Source organism: Chrysochloris asiatica, unplaced genomic scaffold (assembly GCF_000296735.1).
Source record: "Chrysochloris asiatica unplaced genomic scaffold, ChrAsi1.0 scaffold00024, whole genome shotgun sequence".
Lineage (NCBI taxonomy): Eukaryota > Metazoa > Chordata > Mammalia > Afrosoricida > Chrysochloridae > Chrysochloris > Chrysochloris asiatica.
In genome coordinates, this window is record NW_006408542.1 from 8,858,267 (window position 1) to 8,882,955 (window position 24,689).

Genomic DNA, 24,689 nt, shown 5'->3' on the forward strand with positions numbered 1-24,689 from the left:
ACTTTGTATGATAAAAAGTGCTCTGACATTTAACTGTTTGCGGGTTCATGCTCTTAGATGCAGAATGGATGGAGGTCGAACTGGACTGAATGATGTAAAAAAAAAATTAGTGGAATGGAGGAATGTCTCCGCGCCATAGGGTAGACAACTTATTCTGCGCTCCCTTGGGACATTAAAAACGAAGCACTGCAAGACTATTGGGGTGCCATTTGGAAGTTTGAATACTGGGTGTCTATTTCCTTTCCTCGGGATGAGGATACCAATTACACAATAATATATTTTTGGTTTTTATTTCTTTAAAACATGACAATGAAAAATGTAAGGAGATGACAATGAGACGAGAGAAAACATTCCATACCGAATATGCTGTATCAGTAATGGTTACATCAGAAACAATCAGAAACTTTATTTGTCTGTGTCAATAATGTGTACCATTTATAAGGAACAGCACAATTAGTGCCCTTTCCCCCCTAAAGTTGTGCACAATACACACAAAATGAAATAATCAAATAAAATGAAATCATTTTACACTATAATAATTAATAACCACCCTGAACAAACAACATCAGATTTCCCCTATAGCATGAATATTTAAAAAACAAACCAACCAAAAAAAGCTTTGAAATTGAAATTGACCACTGTGAAAATTTGCTACAGGGTTATTGACATTCCAAGTATGGCTAAACATGAGTGCAAAATCCTTCTAATGTTTAAACAATTTCTATTGCTTCACTATATTTACTTGGTGTTTCCATGCTAGATTTCTATTATATGATTTTCAAAAAAAAAAAAAAAGAAGAGTGATAGGGATGGGCTAGTAGGTGCCCCCAAAGGAGTTAGATCACCACTGCAATTCATGCATAGGTGTTAGGCAAAGAGAAGTTCAAAGTTGGAAGGGGTGGAGGGTTGGAGAAAGATGAAAACTCGGACTGAGTGAGCCTTCTGGATTACCTATATCATTGGCCTCCTTGGCTTATAATGGCCCAAGATTGGCCACGGAGAAATTTGGTTTTCTTCTAAACCAATGCTTTAGATTCTCATCATTAAAGAATCCCAATATTTGAGACACTTGAACAATTGGATTTCTCAATTTCAATTTTTGTTAATATTTGTTTCCTAATTGTGTTTTTCCTTGCAAAATAAAGCTGTTTCCATATGGCTGTGCTCATTTATAATTGTGGAAATAGCAGTCACATTAAACTGTAAACCCCATGAGGGCAGGTATCTGGGTTGTATGGATTTTGGTTAAGTACCCAGGAGGTAGCACAGTACATGTGTATGGGTAAAGAACATTCGATTTAAGATAATTCATTTAATTATTCACTCAATCATTGGATTTATTAATTGAAGAATGATTATGATACCCAGTAGAAAGAAGAGAAGGTAAGTTGCGACAGATTTTATTTCTTAAGTGTCTTTTAATAAAATAAAAGGGCCAGGGGGAGCCTCTGGCCTGGGGTTCACTGTAGGGAGAGAAACCATTGAGAGGTGGTCAGTGTCATCCCATTTGTTCCCACTGATGGACTTACTACTTTGCAATGCTAGGTTATGCACACTCTTTGGTAATCTGAAATAAAAAAGAGCCATTCCTTTTCTATTGAAGGGTTAAAAACCTCCCAGTGTACTTCCCCTGGGAGGCACTAATCTTCTCATCTAATTGCTACTCTTTAGTTATATATAGAGGAGACACACTCTTAGGGGCCCCTGGGTCACACTGACATCTCTCCTGCCCAGAAACTGCAGATATAATCAGAGGGGTCTGCACGGTGTAAAAAGCAGGGCTCAAAATAGTCTTTTACATAAAAAAATAAAATGACTAAGCCAGCACTATCTACCATCTGTGCCAGACAGAGCAGACGTGAAATAAATATTGGGGGAAGTGGTGTCGTGGAAATGGGGGGCTCTCACAGCCCAGGCATGTCTCACTCATCTACTACTCCATAATGCCTTTCTCCTTGGCCTGCCTGAGTTACTGGATAACTTAGAGGCCTCTGGTGTGTTCCACATGGCTCATTTTCCAAGAAGATACTCTGGAGTTTGCCTGCTGTCCTCTCAATGACTTTAAATTCCCACATGACAGTTATTGCTTCTTAAAAATGAATGTGCAGATCCACGAATATATATGCTATTTTCTCCTTTTTTTCCCCTAGTAATAATGAAACTTAGTAACAACACAGAAAGTAACAACTCAGGTGAAAAGAAAACTCACTTATGTCTTCGATGTCCAATCAACGTTGCTGAATGGGATATCAGTATATGCTATACTCTACTATATACAGATACGCTTTGTTTTGTTTTTCATCCATGCACTGTGTAACAAGTATCACAACAACATTCCCAAACAGGCACATGAAGGAATAAGGAGCAGAAATGTTCAGTCAGGACTGGACCAGGATTGTGCAGGCCATGGATGCTCTGTAAAGAAAACTGACAGACAATCCCAGGCAGCAGCAACATGGGACTGGGACACATATTGATGCAAATGGAAAAGGATGATATGCTCTTTGAAGGGGTTATTCTTTCTGTTTGCAGGAGTGCTGGAGGGTAAGAGGAGGAAAATTGGGAAGGGGGATCTAGGAAGGGTCTCCGAGTTGGAACACCAGAGTAAGGGCCTTGTTAATCATTAGTCCGGAGCTAAAAAGGTAAGAAAGAACGGATTTTGCATGTTCCTGGGAATCTAGGCACATGATCCCTGTACACGTTGAATAAGAGTTTCAGGCACCATATCTTCAAATATTAGACTATATCTAGAACCATCACTTTTCCTGGTTCCATCAGAGCTCTTGTGCTGTGTCCTGGAGGCAGATTCACCTCGGCTCAAATTCTGGAGATAAGCATGACATTTGGTGATACACTGAAGACATGCTTCTTTCTTTTTCCATGCCCAGATACTTTCTTAGCCCCCAATTTTTTTTTTTTTTTTAAAGAGTTGAGAGGAGGAGAGGGGAATCTTAATGATTTGCATTTTTTTTTTCAAAAATCCATTTACATTTGGATTGTTCTTCACCTCCCACAAAGAGAAGCAGACACCCTGACCCTCCCCACAAAACAAAACAACAAAATAAAACAAAGCAATAGCCAAGTATTAACCACCTCTACGACTCCACCAAAAGAAAAGCAAAAACCGGAGAACAAATCAAAGCCTGAACATTTGATCAACCTGGAGAGAGTACAACCCTTCTAGGCCGAGTTGTAAAGATGGCCCTGCCTCCGTGCCTTCTTCAACATGACGAGGCCCCGGGGGATGGGAGGTGATGGTTTCTTACTTCAGCCCTGGGACAGAGTATGCTCTTGAAGTTGGATTCCATCAGCAGGTAAGTGAACATGACAAATGTCAGTTTCCTCTGTTCATTATACATAAATCTTTATGTATATATATGTATATATTTATATATATATATAAATTTACTATATCTGGTTGTTCCTTTAGAAGCCTTTTATGTGGCAGTAGGCCTCCAGGGAGGAGAAGAAAATGTACAAGAGCCACAGGAGCACAAAAAGGGAGGATGTGAGGAGCTTGGCAGTCCGGGGCCCACCCAGCTCACCTCCGATTTCTGGTCTCCGCCGATACAGCAGCACCCCCACATTGATGAAAGCAAAAATGGTGAAGAGAGTGACAGAGAAAGCTAGTGTGCCAGGGGACACTTTGAACTGTTCCCCGTTGGCTGCATGGTAGATGGCAGCAATGGACCAAGCCACTCCAATTCCCAGGAAGACATTCACCGCGTTGCTTCCAGTGACGTTACCTATGGATGCATCTGCATACTGGTCCTGGGTGGCGGCCACTTTGCTTGCAAAAGTGTCTGCAGAGGAAGAAGAAAGAGGCAACGATATTCATTTAACTCTCTAGAAGTATCTGTTGGGTGCTGGAAGCTTCAGCTGTCTACTCTACAATCAAACCCCAGTTGTAAACCCAATGACCAAGAGCAAGTTTGGATGTTCCGTATGAGTCCAAATCATGAGACCAGAATAAAGGATCGAGATATCAGGAGTCAAGGGCTAGGCACTGTCACTCACTGACTGGATCATCTTGGTCGAGTTCTTGACCCACAGATAATACGATTCTTTTTAAGACGGAGCTTTAGGATAACCTTTTCTCAAAGAGTGATCACAGAGCTTCTACATCAGAATCACATGCAATCCTTCTTCTTGTTGCTGTCTACGCCTGAGTCAACTTCTGACTCATGGGGGCCCCAGGCACAATGGAACCAAATGCATCGTAGCAACATAGCAGGCCTTCACTGACAGATGCACATGATGTGCACTGTCTGGGATGGGGTTTCTTACATGGAAGGAGAAAATCCTACTACTGGACCACCAATGCCATGAGGTGAGTGCATACTGTAGTCCTGGTGTGGAGCTGTAGAATAAGCATTGGACTGCAAGGTTCAAACTCACCAGCTGCTCCTTGTAAACTACACAGGGTTGCTATGAGTTGGAACTGACAGGATGACATTAACAAGAACAATATGTAGCCTGATGAATCTCAACTACTGGGTCCCAGGTACCTCTTTAAACAAAATCCTGAAGGATTCCTAGGCAAATAAAAGCTTGAAGACTATTGCTAGAGAGTATTACTAAATCTCTAGTTATTTAGATGAAAAAATTATAAATTTTGAAAAGCAAGATAATAGTGTAATTGAAAATAATTGAGCTGTAACAGGTGTTCTGGTGTGCCGCTGTAGGATAAGCACTGGACTGCTAACTGCAAGGTCATGGTTCAAACCCACCAGTTGCTTCTCAAAAACCCTACACTGGGTCTCTATGAGTCACAACCAACTTGACAGCACTTAGCAACAATATAGTTGGCATTTGCCTACAGCCTTCTGGATAGGTAAGAAGATCTACTCAAATTGCTGTGCTTGATTAAAAAACCCTGTATAGGGCCACCTGCAGTCGGAACCGACTCATCGGCACTTCATAACAACAGTGAGTTGAAGAAACTAGGCTTAGAGTAATAGGTGCAACATCGCACAACTAGGAAGACTCTTGTTTATTTCACCATTTCACTTTGCATTATGCCATGCATATCAAGGACAAATCTCAAAACTCTGAGTGTACTAATAATTAAGATAGGAAAGGCATGGCCAACTTACAACTCTTGTTGAAGACAGTCCAAGGGTTTTGCATACATTTGAACCAGAGGGTTTCAAATCCTGTCCTTACCACTAATAGTGTGATCCTGGGCAGATTATTTGTCTTCTCTGAGCCTTAGTTTCCTAATCTGTGGAAGACTATAGTGATATCCACATGAGAGTTCTGTAGTACATTAAATTACTATGTGTAAAATGGTTGTCATGCTTCCTGGCACAAATTTAGTTTCTCTTTTTATTGGTTTGGAAGGTTACATAGAAAGAAAAGGATTGATTGGTCTAAATGCTTGGGTTGAGGCTGAAATTGCTCTATTTACTATGCATGTTAACAGAACTTGCCAGATACTCAATTTCTGATCTATAGTATTACCTAATTGCTGATATCAAAGTCCTTTTAGCGACCTTTGCAAAATACCTTGCAGAGTTGAATCATAGTAGCTGCTGATAACTATCAATTTGAACTCACATTTGCAAAGTAGGGTACAACCAGAGTTGTAATACTACATGGTGTTGTGTCTCTGCTCTGGTCCTTCTGAAGTCTCTGGCATGCTCTGAGTTGTCAGTTTCTATGACAACTACATTAGTTTCCCTTCTCTGTTGCCACCATCCTTCCTCTTTAATCTCCAATGGGGACAATACATAGAAGCGTATAAATCCACATTGTCGTTGTTGTGAAGTGTCATCAAGTTGGTGCCAACCCACAGTGACCCTGTATAGGGTTTCCAAGGAACAGCTGGTGAGCTTGAACCACTAACCTTGCAGTTCAAATGGTTTTGCAGTCTGGTGCATTAACCCACAGCGCCACACCAGGAATCCCAAATCCACATTGTTGTTGTTGTTAAGTGCCGTCGAGTCGGTTCCGACCCATAGCGACCCTGTACAGGGTTTCCGAGGGTGTAAATCTTTACGGGAGTAGAAAGCCTCATCTTTCTCCCGCAGAGCGGCTGGTAGTTTCGAACCGCTGACCTTAAGGTTCGCAGCCCGATTCATAACCACTACGCTATCAGAGCTCCTTATTAGCCAGTAGAATATTCTGCTTTATAGTGGTTAAAGGGTTATTTAGGAGTCTCAGAGACTACTGGCATCTTCAGGATCACATTCTTTCTGGAAGGGAGTTGGTCACACCTGAGGGTCCCTTTCATTGATTCTGACCTCAGTCCATGATAGAAAGCAAATTCCAATTGCTGTTGTTAGGTGCTGAGTGGGTTTGGACTCACAGAAGAGGCAGAAACACTGTTGTCCTGTTTAAAGATGGTGGCTGACCCAGCTGCTTTGAATGTGTGTTGCTCTCCACTGTCCTGGCGATAATTAAATCTCCCTCATCAGGTTGCTGAAAGAACTCAGCTATGTCTCTTCCAAGCTTTCATCCCACAATTTTTCTTATTTCAGCTACCATTGCATTTCACCCAAACTTGAAAAAGTCAGATCTGTTCCAATTTCACTTCCTTGGCCATGACTGAACAGTTTCAAACCTAGTCAAAGTCCTGCTTACGTTATAAGGACAGGTGATTTGGCACTAGTCTATGGAACATACCTGCTTACATGCCCCAACACGTCATAAATGGCACACTGGACTCGTGGGTGATCATTTCTACTAAGAAATCCTATAATTTCCAGATGGCATCTGTACTGCTTGCTGCCCATGAAGGGAGGGAAGTCGAAAGTCAAAGACTCTTGGCCTCAGGTGACCCTCAAACATTCAAATCAGTCCTTCTGGCCTGAATGTAGGCCACACCTAATCTGCAGTCGTTTCCTCTCACCCAACCCATTATCAACAACTATTTCATGTGAATAGTACAAGAAAACTCTTACTAGGAATGGTCAGCTTTCATGTACAACTGTTGCTTTCTAGATTTCCTACAAATTCATAGCCAAAGTGACTAGCTTGCCATGCAAATAAAACATGCTTTGGGGCCCCTTTGAGTATTACAGGTTGTGTTTACCTGGGCTTTTGTATGTTGATCAGGGTTTTTGTATATTTTCAATTCGATAGTTAACATTTTGAAAAAGAAGCATATCTAAATCCAAACCAGTAACCTTAGTTCCAACAGAGACACCTCTGTTTTCCAAATGAAACGTGATGGATTCTTCCCAAGTGATCGCCTACCACCGTTTGACTGCTGAGTGCATAGAGCTACACAGCACACATCACGTCAGGCACTGCCAAGGCGAATTCTGGAACACGTAACTATACTTTGCCTATCGTAGAACAAGGTAAATGTCATACAAGTGTCATTCCCCAAAGTGAAATCCAGGAAATAATTCCTGCCTTGATCTCATGGGAGTGTCATCACCTTCAGAGCTTGGTCTGTTAAATACAAACACATAGAAATCAGATTTCCAATGTGACTGGCATACTTGAAGGCATGTTCAATATAACAAACCGCTGACCCTTGAACAATGTGGGGGTAAGGGATCACTGACTTCTTGCACTGTCAAAACTCCATGTAAAATTTACAGTTGACCCTTGAACAACATAGGTTTTAACTGTGAGGGTCCAGTTATACATGGATTTTTTTCCTGCTGCTCTTAGGGTGTGTTCAAATATTTAGACTCTTCACTTCAAATGCCACGTGGCCCTAATCATCTCAGCATAAGCTACTGGAGAGATGAACAGCTCACTTTGACTCGTTGTTGTTGCTAAGTGCCGTTGAGTTTGTTCTGACTCATAGCAACTCTATGTAGGTTTTCCTAGGAGCAGCTGGTGGGTTTGAACTGCTGACCTAGTGGTTATCAGTCCAGTGCTGACCCTAAACCCTTTTTAGGCATGAAGACATGACATAAATGGTGGCAGATTTGACTGTGCTTCAAAAGTGGATCTAATGGCAACATATGTACACCACTGACCTAAAAAATGCCCAGAGAACTTTGTTTTTTAAGAAGTGAATATTTAGGGTTGATCCCAGATGCAGTTAGTAGATTTTCTAAGGGAGGAACAAAGGAGTTTAACGAGTGTCTCAGGTGGATTTCATTTTGATTAAGCAGCTTGGAGGCAAGGGGATGGGGCTCTTGCTCATGGTGCCAATGTATATACCTTTGCGGGAGGTGGAGAAGTTGAGTTTCAGAGAAACAGATAATTGGAGAAGAGTAAAAAGCTGTTGATTTCTCTTAGAAACTGATGCTTTCAGATATAGTGTCATTTTGCTCATAAAACAACTTAGGTGGGCTTGGCAGAGGGGCTGGTGCTACTGAACATTACCTTTCTGTATTTCTCAAGTCATTCTACAAGCACTTGACCATAAGATTGGTCTGAACCACAAAATCAGCAGTTCAAACTCACCAGCCCCTCCTCGGAAACTCTATACAGGGTCACTATGAGTCAGAACCAAACTCGGTGGCACACCACCACCACCACCATCAGCAAGAATACCATGAAAGGCCCAAGGGAGGGGGAAATTAGTTGACTCCTGGTTCCTTCACTTACTAGGTCAGAAGATGATAGAATTTTGAAAGAAATGAAAAATGATCAGAATAAAGTCTGGAACTTAATGAATGCTCAATCTTACTAGGTAATTTTATAATACAACCACATCCAAGATAATCCACAGTGGTAAGGAATTTTTATTTATGTTAATAATTTTCAACTTTTGGGGGACTTTAGCTCCCTTTAAAGATTTTATTTTATGATCCTACTCATTTAACATATGCCAGTGAATTGTCTCTGGGTTGAATAAACAGTTAATGCTCTTGGCTGCTAACAACAGGTTGGCAGTTTGAGTCCATCCAGAGGCATTTTGGGAGAAATGCCTGACAGTCAACTTCTGAAAGGTCGTAGTCACAAAATCCATATGGATCATTCTTTTACTCTGATGCACATGGGCCATGGTGAGTTTTAAATGACAGCCACACTTAAAAATGTGATAGAATTACTATTAAAGATTGAAGACACTCTTGTTTTATTTTAAACACTGCATTGAACTTAAGCTCTAAAAGAACTTTAAAGATATCTTCTGGGCACAGGACCTAGCCTTTCTAGTGTCTGTAAATCAGGAATCTTTGCTTAAATCATGCATATAGCCTCCATTATGTTCTTTCTTCACTTCTGTGTTCTTCTGTCAGCCGCTTTTAGAAATCAAACAGAACTTTTGCCTCTTTAAGTGCTAGTTTTTCTGCTGCCACTGAAGACCTTAAAGTTTTGTCTTGTTAGCAATATGCATTTATCCTTGGAGACCTCACACACATACGCAGGGGCTTTAAAACGTTTATGGAAAATTTCATTATCTTTCAATTTCATTTGTCCACAAACTTTTTAAAGCCCCTTGTAGACACATTCACTTCAGTACCACAGTGGCAAAAGTCCTTGACTTCCAACTAAAGTTCAAAAGGTCAGGGAGTTATAGTTATCGGAATGATTCATGATCAGTTAGACATAAAAATTGAAAAAGGGGGTACCACTTGAGCCAGACAAAATTTCAGTCCCTGAAAGTTGTATCTGAAGAAAGTGAAAGAGAAACAGAGACAGTGTGGTATGACTTAATTTTGGAAGAAAAGAAAACATAGATGAATTAAAAAGCTGAAGACGACCCTCGGGGGTACCGGCTTCTACACATTTGTATCCCCAACAGTCAATCAGAATCTCCAGAGCAACTCTAAAACATAGCAACCTCTTGGCCTTGCCTAAGGAGCTCTGGTAGCGTAGTGGTTATGAATTGGGTTACGAACCGCAAGGTCAGCAGTTCGAAACTACCAGCTGCTCCGTGGGAGAAAAATGGGGCGTTTTGCTCCCGTAAAGATATACAGCCTCACAAACCCTGTATAGGGTTGCTATGAGTCGGAACCGACTCCATGGCACACAGCCACCACCACCTTGACCCTGCCTAGAGTTTCTACTTAATGACCTCAGGTGTGCCTGAGCATTGTTGTTATTAAGTGTTGTTAAGTCCATCTGCCTCATAGTGAACTTATATAGGGTTTCTGAGGAACAGCTGGTGAGTTTAAACTGCCAACCTTGAAGTTCAAATTGACCTTGCACTCCAGTGCTTATCCCATTAGATTCAGTAACAGCCACTCAGAGTTGTATTGTTTCAGTCACGTAATGAAGAACATGGCGTCTCCCCTGTACTAAACAGGTGATGTATGTAACGAATTGGACATGTAAAACAATAGAGGTACCCACAAAACTTCTTTTTCCTTTTCGGTATTTGAAATCCTGATATATTTTTAAATGAAAGAAAATGATTAGTTCCAATAAAAATGGAAATATATTAGTAGCGAAGTACTTTTCAGGGAACACATGACAGAAGAGAATTAGCAGAAACCGACAATACTATTTGATCTGTTTTCCAAACTGTAATTTGATACAAGTTATCAAAAGGAAATGCTACTACTCCACTCTTAAACACACCAAGATTGGTATTATTTTTCAGAGCTCTATTCACAAATACCCCAAAGACAATCCAAGATTCCCCTTCCATGTGTATACCTCTTAGGTTCATGGACTTTGCTAAAATTACTAGTTCAAATTCTTGACTGATATAAAAAAGAACATTTTGAGCTTTTCAAAAAACTCTGGCTATTTGAGGTGAGTTTGATTCTATTCAATTGCTTGGCCACTCACTGCCCTCACCTCAGCCCAGAAAAGAGTCCCAAATAAATTAGCAGAGTGTAGTGAAAGGAAATAGTTGAGTGCCTCTTGAGACCTGGGATTAACAGGGTTTGGGGGTTTGCCAATTAAGTGTGCTCAGGTAGGTTTGGAAATCTTCACTTTGGGAGTCCTGCTTCTTTCACAAAAAAAGAAAAAAAAAGAAATCTCATGCACATTAGAGGGATGGAAGTTCCAGTTGGTACCTAATCAGGTAAACTGTACAAGGTTGACTGACTTGAGGAAAGTTTCCTGGTTCTGGTCAAATCTGGTGCATAGGAAAACCAAATCAAACTAACTCACTGCCATCGAATTGATTCCGACTCAAAAAAAGCCCTTCCATAGTGTTTCTCAGATTGTAAATATCTGCGGGAGCAGACAGACTCATCTTCCTTCCAAGGAGTGGCTAATGAGTTTGAACTGCCAACCACGGTGAACAGGAGCTGGATGGAACTTGCAGGTTCACGTTAATTAATGGTCCTGATTATCAGCTGATACTAAGCAAGCTGAAGCTCATGTGAGTAGCTAATTTGGTAAACAGAGTCTATGTTTCTGAAGAGTGCCTATCCTACTAACCGTGGGCGTATAATGTATCCGGTTATAGTAGCAAAGAATCTAAGCTTTGGTGTAAGACCTAGTTCTGGTCCTATTTGCCTGTACTGGACCCTCTGATACCTACCTGTTAAATAGGGAGAATAAATGTACCAATTTTGCTTGGCTGGTACGATGATTGAAAGAAAGAAGGTATAGAAAGGTGTAGCATATCTATTATCATTATTCAGAATTCGTTGGGCTAGTGATAGTAGAGCATATACTGATGGTATTGGGCTCTTTTGTCCAAGTCTGTTTTATCTAGGTGATTCAGGGTCCATAGCCTTCATACAGGATCATGTGAGAACATGGCTCTGTCCTTACTGTCCAGATATGATGGTGGGGATAATGACAATTGTTAACATTTATTGAGGCTTGCTACTCTAGGTACTAAGTATGTACTCTCATTAATCCACAGGACAATTCTATAAGGCTAGAACTATAATTATACCTATTTTACAGATGGGAACACTAAAGCAATTTTCCCAGTCATATACTCGGTAAGAGGTGAAGTCAGGATCTGTACCAAAAGTGTCTTTCCAGTTAGAATCGATATGTGGCGTAGCAAACAAATCTACGGCAGTGTGGACAGGGACAAAATAACTAATATGTCTGACATTTGAAAATTTCAATGTTTCATTATGCTCAACTCTGTCTTAATGAACCCAACATTAAAGAGCAGACATTTGGATTAAAAAGAAAATTGTTCTACCTATAAACATTATTCTGATGCTGTTAGCAAAATAGCATACTGATATAGATTAGAAATTGAGTGAAAATCGGCTCAGCTGGGTCAGCGTGTTTGCATGGAAGACCCATCATTCTTTTAAAACATTAAAAGAGATAATGGACAAAGAACACTCTTTTATCCCCCTTCAGTTCTTGGATTCTCCTAGTATTGCATTTACATGTCTTATAGTATATAAGGGAGTGCAGTGGCTTCATAGGGTAAATAATGGACTGTGAACCATAAGGTCAGCAGTTCAAGCCCACCAGCCACTCCTTTGGAGAAAGATGATTTTTGATTTTGGCTCGTGAATAGATTACAGCCTCAGAAACACTATACAGGGTTGCTATGAATTGGAACAAATTCCACGGCACTTAACAATAACAACAACATAGTACATAAAAGTGGTTTTGAATGAATCTACTTTTAAAATAACATTAAAATTTTGGTATTTTTTATTTTGAGCTATGTTTCTGTTACTTTTATAATAAACACTCATTTTAATAATACCAACACAAATGAGGGCAAAAAAAAAATTAGGTAAGATTTAGTCAAACAACACATTTTGTTAATTATAAAAAAGGAAGGACAGATTTGGGGCTAAAACAAATAGCTGGACTGTCATATTTCCAAGCTTTCTGCTTGTTATTGTGTAGATGTAATTGAAATTCACTTCTTGTCTAGGCAACAATCCAAGCCTGTCTCTAAACAAAACTGTGTCAGTAATCCCCCTTTTTCTCTTTATCCTCTTTGCTTTTGAAACCTGCTTCTTTCTTCTGAGTTTTGTTCTATTTCTGGACCACCTGTCTCCTATATGTGGTGGTTAAATGCTGTTGAGTCGGCTCCGGTTCATAGCAACCCTATCTATGTACAAAAGAACAAAGCACTGCCTAGTCCTCCTCCATCCTCACAATCCTTTGCTCTATTTGAGCTCACTGCTGCTCCCACTGTGTCAATCTATCTCCTTGAGGGTTTTCATCTTTATCACTAACCGTTTACTTTCCCAAGCATGATGTGCATCTAGGACCTGGTCTCTCCTGAAAACATGCCCAAAGTACGTAAGAGCAAGTCTCATCATCTTTACTTCTAAGTAGCATCCTGACTACTTCTTCCAAGATAGATTTATTTGTTCTTCCGGAAGTCCTTGGTATGTTCGATATTCTTTGCCAAGACCATAATTCCAACGCATCCATTCTTCTTTGAGCTTCCTTTTTCATTGTTAGCTTCTGCAAGCAAATGTTATTGCTGTTGTTAAGTGCAGTTGAGTTGGTTCTGACTCACAGCGACCCTGTATAGGGTTTCTGAGGAGCAGCTGGTGAGCTTAAACCTCTGACCTTGCGGTTCAAACCAACTAACCCACAGTGCCACACTAGGACTCACAAGCATATAAGGTGATTGAAAATACCGTGGCTTGGGTCAGTGCACCATAGTCTTCAAAGTGACATCTTTGCTTTCAACACTTTAAGGAGGTCTTTAGCAGCAGATTTTCGCAGTAAAATATATGGTTTAATTTCTTCACTGATGCTTCCATGAATGATTGTGTATCCAAGTAAAATGAAATTTCTGACAACTTCAGTCTTTTCTACATTTCATTATGATGTTTCTTTTTGGTTAGTGAAGGTTTTTGTTTTGTTTATGTAAAAGTGTGATTCATACTGAAGGCTGTAATCTTTGATCTTCATCAGTAAGTGCTTCAAGTCCTCTTTGTTTTCAGCAAGCAAGGTTGTGTACAATAGAACAAAAAACTGGCCAGTCCTGTGCCAACCTTACAATCATTGCTGGGCTTGATCCCATTGGTGCTGCCACTGTGCCAATCCATCTCATTGGAGGTCTTCCTCTTTTGTGCTGACCTTCCACTTGACCAAGCATTGTGTCCTTCTCCAGGGACTAGTCCCTCCTGACAATATGTCCGTAGTATAAGAGATGAAGTCTGCCCAACCTGACTTCTAAGGAGTATTCTGCCTGTACTTCTTCCAACACAAGTTGGTTTGATCTTTTGGCAGTCCATGGTACTTTTACTATTCTCCTCTAACACCATAATTCAAATGCATCAATTCTTCTACAGTCTTCTTTATTCATTTTTTCACATGCACATGAGAATACTGAAACTACCATAGCTTGGGTCAGGTTCACCTCAGTCTTTCAGGTTGTTAATATTGCAGGTTGTAAGTGAGTTGTCCTCTAATCCTGATGCCACACTCTTTTTATAGTCTGGCTTCTCGGATGATTTTTTCAGCACAGAGATTGATTTAGTATAGTGAAAGGATACAATCCTGATGCATGCCTTTCCTGATTTTTTCCCTAGTTCTGTTCGAATGACTGCCTTTGGTTTATGTGTAGGTTCTGCATGAGCACAATGAAATGTTATGTAATTGCTACTCACAGCAATGTTATCTATAATTTGTTTTGTTCCACACAGTTGAATGCCTTTGCATAGTCAACACAAGACACAGGCAAATATCTTTCTGGAATTATTTGTTTATAACTAAGATGTATCTGGTATCAGCAGTGATATTTCTCATTCCACATGGTCTTTTGAATGTGGCCAGAATTTTTGGCAGTTCTCTATCAATGTACTTCCATAACCATTTTTTAAATTATCTTCACAAGTAAAATTTTACATAAGTGTGATATTAATATATCACTGGAGCCCTGGACTGCAAGGTCAGTTTGAACCACAAGATTGGTGGTTCAAGCTCACTAACCACTCCTCAGAAACCCTATACTGGGTCACTATGGGTCTGAACTGACTCAACTGCACTTGCCAACAACAAGATGTCATTAGATAATTTCCACATTCTTTTGAACCACCTTTCTTTAGAATGAGCACAAATGTATCTTTTCCATTCGTTTGGCCAGGTAGCTCTTTTCCAAATTTCTTGGCATAGACAAAAGAATGCGTCTGGTTTCTATATTGAAACACTGCATTTGGTACTCCATCAGTTTCTAAAGTCTTGTTCTTTGTCATCGCCTTCAATGCATCTTGGATTTGTTCGTTCAGTCCCATTGATTCTTGATAATATGCTACCTCCTGAAATGTTTGAACATTGACCAGTCCTTTTGGTATACTGGCTCTGTGTATTGCTTCCATCTTCTTTTGATGCTTCCTGTGTTGTACAATAATTTTGCCCATAGAATCCCTTCAGCATTTCAAGTCAAAGCTTGAATGTTTTCTTCAGTTCTTTCTTTTGCTTTAGCTACTGTACCATCAGGAACAAGTTTCAGAGTCTCTTCTGACACTTATTCTGGTCTTTTCTTTCCCGTATTTTTAATTACTTCTTATTTCTTTATGCATTATGTCATCTCACAAGTCACCTGGTCTTCATTCATTATGGTTTGATGTGTCAAATCTATTTGAAGAATCATCATATTAGCTCAACTTGCTCATAGGTATTTGGATATTATCCTACCACTAAAAGCTTTGTACTTCAAGATATTTCTTCACTTGTTCTTTTTGACAATTAATGTGACACTGTTCCATGGGAGAAGGATAAGGCTTTCTGCTCCTGTAAAGATTTACAGCCTTGGAAACCTTGTATAGGGTTGCTATGAGTCGGAACCGACTCCATGACACATAACAACAATTCTTCAGTTTATCATTCCCAGGATTGAAACCATATGGTTATTTCAAATCAGCAAGTACCTGTCCATTTTAGCTCACTACTGCCTAGAATATCTATCATCAATTATTCCATTTCATTTTTGACAACTTCCAATTTTCCTAGATTCATACTGAGTACAGTCCACATCCTGATTATTAATGGATGTTTGCAGCTGTTTCTTATTTTACATTAGGTCATATCAGTAAATGAAGATTCTGAAAGCTTTATAGCATCCCTGTCATTAAGGACAACTCAACTTTGAGGAGGCAGCTCTTCCCTTGTGTTTTGAACCCCTTCCAACCTGAGGGGTTTATTTTATGGCACTATATCAGACAAAGGTCTACTTTTTACTAGCCATTTTCTGTAGCAATAGACCACCAGGTTCTCTCTTTCTAGTCTGTCCATTAAGGCAACCCTGCTGTATTTGAAATACCAGTAGCATAGCTTCCAGCATCACAGCAACACAGAAGTCACCACAGTACAACAAACTGACAGATGAGAGTTCTCAGAAAATCCTCTTCTCTCTTTTCTAGTCCTGCTTTCCAGTTGGTGAAGATAAGGGTCTCCAAGAATCCATAAAACTAGAGATAGCGAATGGGAAAACTTTACTGTAACTTGGATAAGAAATTAAGAATTCAGAAACCATTGCTCATCCCTCCAGGTAGCCTTCTTGATCTATGCAAGATATCATCCCTTCGCTGCACTATTTTGGCAGGATGCCAAGTCTCTGGAGCTAGATGCTACAATGAAGACACTCAACATGTGTCTATACCTTATAGGTATTTACTAAGCTATTTATTTTACACGTACATTCTCTTTCTTGAAAGTGCTGTTTTGCATATTACACATTAAGGAGAGCTGATCACTGCTGCTGTTGTTATTGTTGGGTACTGTTGAGTAGACTCTGAGTCACAGTGACACCATGTAGACTTTTCTAGGCTGAACTTCTATGTTGTTGTTGTTAAGTGCCATGGAGTCGGTTCTAAAAAGCCACTTATAGTGACTTTGTAAAGGGATTCCTATACTGCTGACCTTGTGGTTAGCAGTCCATTGCTTATCATTGAGAGTATGCAAATAGAGACACTCCTTAAGCAAAAAATGTCACCTCAAATAACCTCATTCCAGCACTGGAGGAGGCATGGCCTAATCCACAGATGGAAGAAACAGGACAGATGAGATTTGAGGGATTTTAAGAAGTTCTGATAATCTATGTTCTTAACCTAACTCTATGAATTGGTGTGAAATTTCCCCCTATAGATCATTCCTATAGATTGATCATGTTATATAAAAAGGTATATGTACCTATAAAAATCTTCCAAAAAAACCACAAAAACTATTGGGCTCAGCAATTCTACTTCTAAATATTTAGAAATCATGTTACATGTTTAGAAGTTTATGTAATGGAACAGTCATTGCAGAGTTTTTATGTAATAGAAAATTATAAATAATTTGTCCATAAATTTTGATAAAAGAAATCACAACTTCATGGATTACACAGTTGTTAAGATGATGCTATAAAGGTATGGCGACTAACAATAACAAAAAATATTCATGCCACATTACTAAATGAGAACCCGGACTACATAATTATGTCTAATATGAGTCCACAAAAAGGTCTGGGTACATATATAATAGATATTTATATACACACTTTTAGGCAATTTAGAAAATATCCCAAGGTTTTAAACTTTGAAAGATAGATATAAAAATGCAAATGGTGGAAGGATGGCATGATTTCCTTTGCGTTACTTGCTTCTCCATATTCCCTATCTTGTTACAAAGAACATGCAGTATTTATAACTTGTGTAATTAAAATGCTAGCATGTGACTCTGCCATAAAGAGAAATAAAGTCCTGAAGCAAGAATAACAGGAATGAATCCTGGAAGAAGAATTTGACTGAAATAAGACTACCATAAAAGGACAAAATTGATAAAATCTCACCAAAGAAAAACACTTGAAAACAGGCAAATGTATAGAGACCAGAGTGCAACAGTGGTTAACAGAGGCAGGAGGGAAAGAGAAAGGACAGGAATCACTGTCAAGCTAGAATTATGTTTTTGTTTATGAGGATGTCAATGATATTGCTTATGAATATGTCAATGAATATTGGTGATGGTTATATCATGTGATTGATGTACCTGGCTTCTCTGTACTGCAAAGGGACAAATGCTATATTGGCAAATGTTGTGTTGACTATCTTTTTTATAATAATGGGAAAGATTAATAAACACACATTTTAACAAAAAGCCTCATCTAAATAAGACAATTTCTTTGGGAAGACAGGAATTGCAGCCTTTTGGAGTCCTGGTGTGTGGTGCTATGGTGGGATAATGTACTGGACCAAAAGGTCAGTTTGAATAACAACGTCGGGGGTTCAAATCCACCAGCCACTCCTTGAAAACCCTATATAGGGTTGCTATGAGTTGGAACTGACTTTATAGCACTTAACAACAACAAAAACTAGTCTTTTAACGTATGTCAGCACTCATGGCTGTGTTAGATGGGGCTGAGGTTTGGGGCGCAGCAGTGCAGTGAATTTCTTTATATGGGTCTTTTATTCATAATCTTTTTAATTCCCAACAAATACCATTTATTATCGGATTGTTGTTGTTGTTAAGTGCCTTCAAGTCGTTCCAACCCACAGCAATCCTTATAGGGTTTCCGAGGGGCGACTGGTGAGACTGAACCACCAACCTTGCAGTTCAAGTGGCTTTGCAGTCTGGCGCATTAACCCACAGCACCACACCAGGACTCCCTTATTCCTTGATAGGTCTGGGTGAAAGAGGTGGGAAAAGATGCTGATAGTACGATATAATTCATTTATGAATGATTGTTAACAGGGCTAACTGTGATTGTAAAAACTTGGATTTCTACAGAGGGCATTGGTCAATACTGTAATTCTGCTGGGTTTAAAATAAGTCACCTCAGAAGCAGGAATGGAAGAGCACACCACTATCAAGGAAGAAGAGCTGGCAGTGGAACATCCTTTGGATCCAGCGATCCCGGCACATTGATCCTCCAGGGAAAGAAAGCTGTGACATCAGAGAAGTGGCAGAGAAGCATCAGCAGAACCAAGAGCCAGAGCATGAGACAAACTGGTGGACTTCCTGGCCCACAGAGCAAGTAAAGCTGTGTGCCTTTGGGCAAGCCTTGAGAAACTTAATTGGGGAGCTAGAGCTGAACACCTTGCTCACTGGGGTTATGTTGCAGAGTGAAGTGCCCTTTGGGCATTTAGCAGCAGTAATAAAACAGCTTTGTAACACTGCCTGAGCAGGACAGAGACCAGGCTGAAGAGCTGAAGACAAGAGTGTGGCCTACCTGTGAACATAGCAGAGAAGAAGCTGTCCTTACCAAAAATCTGTATCCTAAGCATTTTCCCATCCAGCATTGTAACCTGTTGACTTCCCTAATAAGCCCCATGATTGTGATTATGGTTTCTGAGTTCTGTGTGGTCACTGAAAGGAATTATGAAACCCAGCTGAGTAGAGTACTGTGGAAGGAAAGGTGGGCGCCATATTTCACAGGTGCTACATATTATAATTATAATGGGGTCCTGGTGTGGCGCTGTGGGCTAATGCATCAGACTGCAAAGTCATTTGAACTGCAGGGTTGGTGGTTCAAGCTCACCAGCTGATCCTTGGAAACCCTATGCAGCATCGCTATGGGTCGGAATTAACTCGACAGCACTTAACAACAACATCATATTATAATGAATATGCAAACAACTGGAGTTAGAAATCTAAAGAGAAGACCATACTCAGCATTCCTCAAGCTGAAGAAACTGACGAAAAAATTCAAGCCTCAACTTGCAATATTGAAGGATTCTGTGGGCAAAATATTGAATGATACAGAAAGCATCAAAAGAAGATGGAAGGAATACACAATCATTGTACCAAGAAGTAATGGTCGATGTTCAACTATTTGAAAAGGTAGCATATGATCAAAGGAAGAAGTCCAACGTACACTGAAGTCATTAGCAAAGAACAAATCTCTAAGAATTGATGGATTACAAAACTGAAATCTTTCAACAAACCGATGCAGCCCTGAGACACTCATTCATCTGTGCCAAGAAATTTGGAAGCTATCTGGCTAACTTATTGGAAAAGATCCATGTTTGTGCCCATTCCAAAGAGAGGTGACCCAACGAAATGTGGAAATCATAGGAAAACATTAATATCACATGCAAGTAAAATTGTGCTAAAGATAATTTTAAAATGGCTACAACATTACACTGACAGGGAATTGCCAGGGGTTCAAGATAGATTCCGCCAAGGATGTGGAACAGGAATATGATTGCTGATGTCAGATGGATCTTGACTGAAAACACAGAATATCAGAAAGATGTTTACTTGTGCTTTATCAATTATACAAAGGCTTTTGTCTGTGTGGATTACATTGTGTGGATTACAAGCTATGGATTACATTGTGCAGAATGTGCTCATGAGGAATCTCTACATAGAGGCAGTCATTTGAACAGAACAAGGGGATACTGAATGGTTTAAAGTCCGGAAAAGTGTGCGCCAGGGTCGGATCCTTTAGCCATATTTATTCAATCTCTGTGATGATCAAATAATCTGAGAAACTATATTATATGAAGAAGAGCATGGCATCAGGATTGGAAGAAAACTCATTAACAACTTGAGATATGCAGACCATACAACCTTGCTAGCTGAAAGTGAAGAGGGGCTTAAAATACTTACTGATGAAGATTAAAGAGTAAAAGCCTTCAGTATGGGTTACAACTCATTGTAAAGAAAGCAAAAACCCTCACAACTGGACCATTAAATAACATGATAAATGGAGAAAAGTTTGAAGTTGTCAAAATGTAATTTTGCTTGGACCCACTATCAACTTTCATGGAAGCAGCAGTCAAAAAATTAAATGACATATTTCATTAGGCAAATTTGCTGCACAAGACCTCTTTTAAAGCATTCAAGAGCAGAGATGCCATTTTGAGGACTAAAATGCACCTGACCCAAGCCATGGTATTTTCAATATGCTTGTGAAAGTTGGACAGTGAATAAAGAAGACCATAGAAGAATGGATGCATTTGAGTTATTGTGTTGTAGAAGACTATTAAACATACCATGGAGTGCAAGAAGAGGAACACAAACTGTGTTGGAAGAAGTAGAGTCAGAATGCTCCTTAGAAGTCAGGGTGAAGAGATTTCACCTCTCACAATAGGGACAAATTATCAGGAGGGGTCAGTCCTTGGAGAAGAACATTATGCTTGGTAAAATGGAAGACAGGCAAAATAGAGGAAGACCTCCTATGAGACGGATTGGCCCAGTGGCACCAGCAATGGGCTCAAGCATAAAAAGTTGTGAGGATGGTACAGGAAAATGCAGTGTTTCCTTCTGTTGTGCAAAGGGTGGTTGTGAGTGAGAATCGACTCAATGGTACCTAATAGCAAAGATTCATTTCAAAGGAAGATGAAGAAATGAAGAGGAGCTTTCAGGGGCTGGCTTAGAGTCCTGGGGCTGGAAGTTTTCCTACGACAAGCACCGAAGTGGAATAGAATCCTAAAAAGGAACTTTGACTGTTTACAGTTATTTCAAGACCAGTTGTGAAGATAGGTCTGAAACTTGGTTTGATTCCAGCCACTCCCATCAAGCTACCATGGACCACAGTTGTTATTGTTAAGCCGGTTTTGACGCATCTGGTTGCTATGTGCCATGGAGTCAGTTCCGACTCATAGCGACCCTGCATAGGGTTTCCCAGATTGTAAATCTTTATGGGAGCAGAAAGCCTCATCTTTCTCCCTCGGAACTGCTGGTAGTTTTGAACTGTCATAGCGACCCTGTATAAGGTTACTCAGGAGCGCTGGTGGGTTTGAACTGCCAACATTGATGCTCAACTGACTTTGCAGTCCAGTGCTTATCCTGTAGCGCCATACCATGGTATGGTAGTGTGCCATGGAGTTAGTTCTGACTCATAGAGACCCTGTATAGGGTTTCTGAGGCTGTAAATCTTTACTGGAGCAGAAAGCCTCATCTGTCTCCTGTGGAACGACTGCAATGGCTGGTAGTTTCGAACTACTGGCCTTGAGGTTAGCAGCCCAAGTCATAACCACTACGCTACCAGAGCTCCTTACCATACAAGCTGCTTAATAAATGACTACTGGCAAATATGTTATTTTCACAGCATCTTCTAATTTCCAGAGCATTTCCATAGATGCGATCTTAATTGGCTCTATCCAACAATTCTGAGGTGACAACAGCTACCATCATTCCCATTTTCCTCAGTAAGGAAACTGAAGCTTCCCAAGAGTCAGACAGAACATGAGCAGTGGAGGAAGGATTAGAGTCCAGCTTTGTGATTTTTCCTGCAATCACAAGAGTTTACAAGAGTTCATCAAACACTACTCTCACCAGATATTGTCTTGGTATGAGCTGAAGGAGTCCTTGTGAAGCTCTGTAGGAAAAGCACTGGATTGTTAACCATAAGGCCAGGGATTTAAACCCACCAGCAGCAACTTAAAAACCCTGTACACTGGCTCCCTATGAATCGGAACTGACTTGAAGACACTTAACAACAACAACAACAACAACGTGGGCCTGAAAATAGATACCTTTATTACCTAACTCAGTAGAAAAGTAACAGAGCCATAAATTACAGGAAGATGCTTTTTAAACAGAGAAGCTTTGCAAATGCATTTACTGTTAAAACAACATTTGTTTTTAATGCAAATGCTACGTTCTGTGAAACCATTAATACCTTACTGTGAATCACTGATGGATGCTCTAAAGTGATAACTAACCCAGAATATCTTGACTGGGAGGATAGTATTATGAAGAAAAAGTTGGGGAGAAAATGTAGGGTAAAGTACTATATGGTGAGAACAGATACGGAGGCGGGCAGGCATGAGAGTAGCAGCTGCCACAGCGAGAACAACAATTAGAAGTGGAGAGGCAAAGAAAAAGAAAAATGGTTTTTCACAGTTTCTAAGGTTAGACCTGCCAGGTGGAGAATCAGAGATTTGAGTGAATAGGCAAATTGCCAAAGTTTAATGGTACAAGGAATTAAACCACCCTATCTAAATATTTCCCCCACTTTCTGCTCTATTATCATATGATCCTGTTTATTTTCTTCTCACTCAGATTCATCCTCACTGCTGTCTGAATTTGTATCATGGATTTTGTTAAGTACAGGCCTTTTCCCACTGCTTTATCTTAAGTCTCAGGACAAGAATGTTTGATATGCATTACTGATGTCAAGTTCTTGTATGTGATTTGCCTCTTTTTTTCTCTAAATGTAAAACTCAGAAAGCACAAAATAAAAAGCAGGAAGCATCTCGAAGGACTTATAGTGCACCTTTATGTTAAGTGCCAACTTACCTTTTAGAAGCAGACTGAGGTGCAGCCTTCCAGTCTGACAAGTGGATTCCAGTTTGCTATTGTTTGGTTATCTAAAGCATGACTATGCATAGAATCCTTGGGGAGGAGGACATTTTCACAATCACTTTGCATGTTTATGGTTATTTGTTGTTTTGCTACGGGAGCTCAGGAACGAAAAGCTATAATTAGTTCTGTGCTGGGCCCATTTGAGGACCCCAGTGGGGCTCATTTTGGTTAGGAACCACAGAAAGTCTTGCTTGTTGTCTCAAGCCATGATTTTCTACAGTGATAACCTAATAATAGCTTGCAATTTATGGAGGACCATGCCATACAACCCTCTGGGCTCCAGGGGAGGTAGAAGGAGGCAAACACACAGTTTCCTGGTTGTAAACAACAGAACCAAAATAAGCCATTTTCTCTGTGTGCACAAAATATAAGATTTATATGTGCTAAGCTAAACAAAGGTTATCAACTATGGTCACCAAAGGACTTAATATTTTTGGGTCTTGTGCTAGAAAAGGTGACTGAACAATGAATGTAAGGCATGTAACAGATTTAAATCCTTTCCTGGAACAGAGTTGATATGTAGCTGATGCTTCATTCACAAAGGCAGGCTGTGAAGTCTGTGTGTTGAGGAGCAAGAACGGCTTCCCAGCTGGCATCGAACAGAAATGCAAAACACTATGATTTCATGCCTATAATCTGCATTACCCCAACTGATGTTGTCATTCTTTTACAGCCACATGTAACATTTGCCTTTATACTGAGTTAGCGTTTTATTTGCCTTTTATTCTAAGAATAGCCAAGGGGTCTTCAGTTTATTCTGTGGCTTATGGGGTATGCATGCTATGATGATTAACTATGCTTTTGTATAGCCTTGGAAGTTACTTTCAACCTGCTATGCTTTGAGCAGGGAGTTCGCACACATGGCTGATAGCAAGGATCTACCAACCTAAACAAAATAAATGGAGTCGGTTTAGTCATTAGGGCTTGATAAATGAAGACCCTGCAAATGAAATTAGTTTAAAAATTAGCCGAGATGACCTCGTCCTAGAAGGAGAACAGGATGTGCTTTAAGCCCATCCAGATAGCTATTTCAGGAGCTAAGCAGCTTGGATCCTAAAAGGTGGAATGTTTGAGAAGGATTATTGCCTGATTGTTTCCTTTTCCCTAAAGGTAGAATGTTTGAAGAAGTTCATTGTTTTAGTGTTTCTTTTTCCAACAAAAATGCTAGCTTGATGTTAAAATAGATGCAGTGTACAAGTGAATGTAATTTACCCTATATGATGTGCCCATTCTTCATAATGGACAGGATGGTCTAGAGAAACTATTCTCTCTGTCCTGTAGACTGCTGGCTCTCTGTTAATGACACTTGGATTGGATCTCTCCCCATCTCTGTGACTGACTATAGTGACAGGCAGCAAACCCTCGTTTCAGTTTGGCAACATGGCCCCTAATGAACAGGCCTTGGTCTCTATACTCACTTCCTAACGGTTATAATGGATTTATATTGATCCTGGGCCAACAAAAGGGTAGTGGTGGCTCAGCTATAGAATTCTCACCTTCCATGTAGGGACCTGGCTCGATTTCTGGTACGTCATGTGGAGCAATCATCCACCTGTCAATGGAGTCTTGTGTGTTGCTATGAAACTGAATAGGTTTCAGAAGAGCTCCAAGTAAACAGAATAGGAAGCAAGGCATGGCAATCTCGTTCCAAAAATCAGCCCTTGAAAACCCTATAAATCATAATGTTCTAA

The 24,689-nt window shown here is 40.0% G+C and overlaps 1 protein-coding gene across 15 annotated transcripts in view; it reads right to left on the reverse strand.

Moving 5' to 3' along the window:
* Positions 1 to 3,205: 3,205 nt before the first annotated feature.
* LOC102837288 (sodium/calcium exchanger 1-like) overlaps positions 3,206 to 24,689 on the reverse strand; it is a 451,223-nt gene continuing 429,739 nt past the window's right edge. For 14 of the 15 annotated variants that reach the window (XM_006839397.1, XM_006839396.1, XM_006839395.1 and 11 more), the window contains one exon: positions 3,427 to 3,803. In XM_006839397.1, coding sequence (XP_006839460.1) covers positions 3,427 to 3,803 — 377 coding nt within the window. Of the gene's footprint in view, positions 3,804 to 24,689 lie in introns of all 15 variants that reach the window. The other variant, XM_006839394.1, reaches the window with a different exon arrangement.